The following is a 6430-nucleotide window of genomic DNA, read 5'->3' on the forward strand; positions in this document are numbered from 1 at the left end:
AAAAGAAAAGATGCAAGAGGCAAGATCTTTATTCTACAGTCAAACTTTAACAGTCTTCTGTGTTTTGTCCAAAGCGTTTGCTTTGGTTACATGGACACAGCATAACCCTGTTGGTTCAGCAACCAACAAGAATCATGCTTAGCTAGACGGTCGGAGTTGCTAGTGAGAGCTTATCGGGCACTATCCTCCACTGCGCTCTGCCCACCTGACTCTCCTCGCTGGTCTTCTCAGTTAACCTCTAGTCACTGGCTGTCCAACCTCTTCAGAGGGTCTGTCCAGGGTTACCGTGTCTTCAGATGTATAGCAGACCACTTTGCTCTTTAAACTAATTGGATGCAGAAGTTGGAAGGCAGTCGATTGGATCACAACAATAATCATTGCTTGAACACTTGCAAAGGTGTAGTTATTTTTACACATACTATCTCAGTTATCTAAACATCTCCCATGCAGGCATTTCACAGAGGAGAGAAAACTGAGACATAATGAGGACTGAATACTTTTCCCAATGTCACATAATGACAGAATTGGGATTTAGACTTCAGACTATCCAATTCAAGTCTGGTGCTCTGTCTACTACACGGCAACAGAGAGCATTGCATACATAAAAGCATTCCAAAAACCTTAAATCTTTATGGAAATGTTAGTAACTGCTATTGTGGATGGTTAGAAAAATGTGCTTGTTAGTTTTGTCCGCCTGGTCAGCCATCCAGGGCTTTTCTAATGAGGCAATGAACCCAACAGGGGTGAGGGGATGAGCTGCCAAGCCTTTCGCATCAACTTTGTGTGCGCTAATTAAACATCATGCCTCGATAAATGGCCCAGGATGACAAAGTCCACAGCTTCTCACAGATGGTTCCAGGAAGTCGCATGGTTGGCTGGAGAGGATTTGGTCATGAAGAAGACGTGACCTCAAACCTCCTCCACTGGCTCTGTGTGACCAGGTACATTAATCTTTCTCTGCATCAGCAGCAAGCTGTGAGGTGAATGGCAGGTGGGCTCTAGAAATCAATTTCCCATTGGTGCGTATCTGCTAAGTATGTGCTTATTTCATTATAATATATAAAGAGGGTGACATATACTGGGCTATGAGATCAAGCTCTAAAATATTAATTCATTGTAAGGTGTGTTGTTTTTTTCATTGAACCTATGCTGTTTATCTTGGCAAGCTCCCGTAAATATCCTTTGACCTTTTACAAGCTGGTTTATTTGCTCAGTTTGCTCTCCTCAGTCCTTTGTATTGAGTAGAACTTCTTTGGAATTTTCCCCTGACAGACTTTTACACTGAAGAGGAAAATATTCAGAGTCAAGTTCCCCAGAGGATAGAAATAGGTTTGCAAATTATGCAAGATATTGGTCATACGTGCTATGTTATAGTATTAAGGCAGCTCTAGAGTCTTAGAAGCAGCAAGTTTTCTACACAACACTTTGCTAAATCTGGGGGATACTCTCCCTTTTCTGTCTCAAGTTCTACAGGTGTAGCAAAACCAATTTTTTTTTTTTTTCACTTCAGCAGTCCTGTGGCCAGCTGATTATAGATTTTTCATGTTGTGGTAAAGATGTGTTCTCTTGTGGTGTATCTGAAAAATCACAATCAGAAGAGCAACAACTTCTTAAAAGTCTTCAGTTTTCTAGTCATCCAGATAGGAATGTGTTCACTGATGGTTACTATAAAGAAGAGTCATTTACACTCTCCAACTAATGTGACCCAAGATCTGTGACCCCAATAGTTTCATCTCATCAAGTATTGGAGCCAAGACTCAACCCCTAGTATAAATAGACAATGATCTTATTTAGATTTCAAGCTCCTGTTCAGATCCAGTATAGATATTTGGTGAGTCTTTTTTTACTTGGCAGCTTGCTGAGCGTTTTCACATATATTATCCTGTTAATGCTTTAAAAAACTATAAGGGTGGTACTATTTTCAGTGTTTTACATATAGAAACACTACCCCCCCCCTTAAAAATTTAATTTATCTGTTCAAGGTAGGAGGTTGGGTGGAAACCTGGGGTTTCAAATGTTCAATTTTATGTTCTTTCATTGGTGATTTGGTATAACTGACTTCTATTGTTAATAAGGCATGGATGCTGAGCAATGAAGAAACCACTAAGTCATTCTGATTAATCTTGTCCATTCATTAGTCAGCTTGTGGGCATCCTTGGTAGTCTGTACCCTTTTTTGCCCAACATTTAGCTTGAGGGTGATGAGGCACAGGGTTCTCTAATAATACTCTTGCCCATAAATTCTTTACAGTCAACCGAAGTAAATGGTGAACTATTTTAAAAAATATTAGTGGTTGATCATTCATTTGCTTCAGATAACTTGCGTAGGGCTGATGTCTAAGCTGGAATTAGGATCATCACAAGCCCTTTGAGAGACATCTTCTACAATAAAAATTTCTTGTCCCAAAGTAGTCATACAAAGTCATTATGGATCTGGGAAACAACAAAGAATTTAGACTTATCTGTCAAGAAGAATCCCTTCTCCCCTCAAAGACTTGAGAGGAAGACAAATGGTAAGAGGGTAGAAGCGCCTTTGAACCTTGATTTCTGTAATAAAAAGATGGGCTTCTTGGTCAGTGTGTATACACTTACTTTCTGAAGATGAATTTATTCTTGCCTTATAAAAAACGAGCAATTTAGTTCTCCAACATTTTGTGGCTGAGCTAAGTGGAGGCGAATTATGTGTAATAAGAGGCCATGGTTTCTGTCCATCATCTAGAGTTAATAAAGGTCCCAAAGTCCAAGAAACATGTTTCTTTTGATTAATTCAATGCCACAGGATACTTCCTCTGCATCAGAAAGTGAGGTGACTTAACCATAGTTGCATTTAGTAGAATAAAAATGTGGTGAAAGTTGAATAGCTCTAGGATGGCTTGAGGACCTATTTTTGGAGACCATGTGACATGGATTACTCTTCACTTTATTTCAGAAGAGTGAATGCCAGGGAAACTAATGCAATAGACTAAGAAGATAGCATGTTGAACTCCTCTTCCTGGAATCATTCCCAGAACTTTCACTGTTCACTATTCTCTGATGACTCCCAAATTTATATCTTTAGCTCAGAGCTTTGCAATGAACTCCAGACCCAACTTTCAGCTGCCTGTTCAACACTTCCACTAGCATGTTAAGCATACACATACTACTTATCTGACCCACAAAATCTACTGTGCCACTGCCTTCTTGTCTTTCTGATTCTAGCTAGAATTATTCTAGACTCTTCCTTCTTTCTTGTTCTCCACATTTGATCAATCATTATGCCATGTTAATCCTACCTTAGAAATATCTCTCAAATCTAATTCTTTCACTTTATTTCCCACTGATTCCTACTATCTTGGATTTTTCTTGTTAGAGTTATTGCATACATTTCCCACTGATATCCCTGCCTCTGATTCTCTTCTCTCCAATCTCTCATATACTCTGCTCCCAGAATTTTCTTCCTAAAAAATAAAAAGTGCCATAATGTAGCTTTCCTATTTAAAGACCTCCACCATCTCCTCCTTGACAGTGGGATAAAGTTCAAACTCATTTGTTCATATGGTTTATAAGGTCTTGCACAATCTGGACCCAATTTATCTTTCCAGTCTCATCACTTGTCACTCCCCCTCTACCACACACTCTACACAATCACCGAACTGAACTGTCTTGTTTCCTTAACACATGGTATGCTTTCTTCATTCTGTCTGTTTGCATAAACTTTTCCCTCTGCTTAAAAACCCCTCTTCCCCCCCCCCAAAAGCTCCTAGTCATCTTTAAAAACAGCACAGTGACTGATAACAGGTATACTTATTGACAGTATATAATATATAATAAGTATATATATATAATATATAAAAGTATGTAATATATAAGTATATAATACTTATATAATATATAAGTATATATAATAATATATAAGTACTTAATATATAATAAGTATATAATATTTATTATATACTTATTCTGTTTCATTTCAATTAATTTTTTAAAATTCCAAGATGTGAGTACTATCACATTTTAAAGAGGAGTTAATTGAGATTTAGAGAGCTTGAGTAATTACCAAATTTACACAGGGAATCCAGGCTGAGGGACTCCAGAGCTCAGACTCATTTCTACAGCATAGATCTTGAAAAATTAAGTGACTGACTGAATAAAGACTGAATGAATAGTACCAGGAAGATTGTGAGCTTTGCTTTTGGAGAAACCACAGCATGAAGTTTATATTTCTTGCCTTTAGAGTGGGAACGACCAGCGCCCTTTTTGTACTGAGAATTGTAAATTTATCAGCAGTGAACCTCTTCTCTGAGAATTCTGTGATCACCACCATAACCCATCCCAGGCAAGGTTAATAAGGCCTCCCACTGTGTTTCCATAAACTCGTGCCTACACTTCTGTTGGTGGATTGAATTATCAATATTGGTTCAAGTGTCTCTCTCTCCCTCACCAGAGAATCAGAAACATTTCTTGTTCCTCTGTGTAACTGCTGCAGTACCCAACATGATATTTGGTACACCGTAATCATACGGTGTGTATTTCTGAATAAATGAATGAATACTCTAAACATCCTGTCTTTGGTCTAGGAGTAGATGTGTCATAGATACTACAATGCATAGATATTTCTGTTCCTATTTCCACTCAATGGACTTATACCTCAGAGTGAATGGGAATTGGAAGCTATGATTCTGGGGTTCCTATGTCTCTCCATGTTGCTGTGTGCATCTTCTAGTGGGAGTATCTTGCCATGCTGATTCTATGTCAAGCTTTAAGACACAATTAAAAAAAATAAATAAATGTATGGCCTCTAAACACAAGCTAATAATTTTCTCTGGTGCTCAAAGTATTGGTGATCCATTCTAATCCTCCAGGAAAAACTTGTTTTTATGTGGGGGTGGGGGGCTTCTAGAATTATTGAAGAATTATAGTATATAAAACTTTATGGGTAATTTAGGGATTTGAGAAGTAATTTTTTTCAATATAGTGTATTTTCTTATACTTAAAACTGACACTGTATACTAACTTTCACATAAGATGTGACTTTATTCCTATTGAGTGATGGGTAGAGTATTGACGTAATAGCTTAAGAAGATGATACTGAAGTTCCAACTTGACTTCTACATTTCTCCCTCTGATTTATAATTTGTCAAGATGATATATAGCAACCAAAAGTGTTTCCATGAGTTTGTCTTCTCTTAGTTGTGTGACTGATATGCTATCTCTGTTGCACAGACAGATGCTGTCTGCCTGGGCCAAGCTAAAACTACTGAGCCAAATACCAGCCATCAGGGAGGGCTGGAGATGCTATGGGAGAGTGTGTAGGGTAGATAGGATCGCAAAGCTCATGCTAGGGAAAGTGGCAAAAATGGGGGTGATAGTTTGGAGCAGTGGTCAGAGCTTAAGTCAATATCAGGATAGCAAAAGAAAGATTCTAGATTTCCCGAGTGACAGTCATAATCTTGGGGTTGGCATTGAAAAGAGAGAGGTAAGCAGTACCATCAGAAGTCCCCAGATCTGTCTCTTGCTTCAACAATGTTTGGACCAAACAGACCCAGGGACAGCCCTTCCTCCAGCCTCCGACCCTCCAACCTCTTTTCTAGTCACCACCTTCAGAACCGCCTCAGCCATCCTCAGCCTCCACAAGCAGCCAACACAGGTTTTTTACCTTAACCCCTTATTGCCGAACAACCATGAGCTCCCAAATTCATCAGAATTATTTCACCGAGGTGGAGGCTGCCGTCAAGCGCCTGGCCAGCCCGCGTCTGCAGGCCTCCCACACCTACCTCTCGCTGGGCTTCCTGCAGCCGCTGCGACGTGGCGGGGGGGCGTGGGGCGTGGGGCGTGGGCCATCTCAGCGAGTTGGCAGAGAGGCAGGGGGACGCTGAGCATGTCTTGAAGAGGCCAAGCCAGCGAGGCAGCCACACTGTCTTCCAGCGCGTGCTAAAGGCTTCCCAAGATGAGTGGGGCAAAACTCAGGATGCCATGGAAACTGCCATGACCTTGGACAAGAGCCTGACCCAGGCCCTTTCGGATCGGCAGGCCCTGGGTCCTGCCCGCACAGGCCCGATCTCTGCGACTCCCGGAGAGCCACTTCCTGGGCGAGCCGGTGAAGCTCATCAGGAAGATGGGCGACACCTTCCTCCGGAGGCTGGCGGCCCCCAGGTGGGGCTGGGCGAGTATCGCTTTGAAAGGCTCACCCTCAAGCACAACCAGGAGGCTTTGGCGCCCAGAGGCCTTTGAGGGGCTCCTCTGCATTTCCCTGGGGTCTGGCTTTTTCCTGAGCCTCTCCCCAAGCCACTAGCCATTCTTTTAACCACCCTGGAGCCCTCTCCTGTGCATTGGACAAAATGGAAATAATAAAAACAAACAAACAAACAAACAAATAAACAAAATGAGAGATAAAAGTTGAGAGGAGTGTATCAGCATATAAAGTATAAAAGCTTTGGTGAAGGTCCAGTCAG

General features: G+C 41.0%; 1 protein-coding gene across 1 annotated transcript; it reads left to right on the forward strand.

Annotated features, from left to right (window-relative positions):
- Window positions 1-813: 813 nt before the first annotated feature.
- Window positions 814-6209, forward strand: LOC308564057 (ferritin light chain-like; the record flags this gene model as incomplete). Its single annotated transcript, XM_081151764.1, has 2 exons — window positions 814-941; window positions 5774-6209. 2 exons carry the CDS (start codon window positions 814-816, stop codon window positions 6207-6209), a joined length of 564 nt encoding a protein of 187 aa, XP_081007890.1.
- Window positions 6210-6430: the final 221 nt, after the last annotated feature.

Source organism: Miniopterus schreibersii, assembly GCF_964146895.1.
Source record: "Miniopterus schreibersii genome assembly, chromosome: 11".
Taxonomy (NCBI): domain Eukaryota; kingdom Metazoa; phylum Chordata; class Mammalia; order Chiroptera; family Miniopteridae; genus Miniopterus; species Miniopterus schreibersii.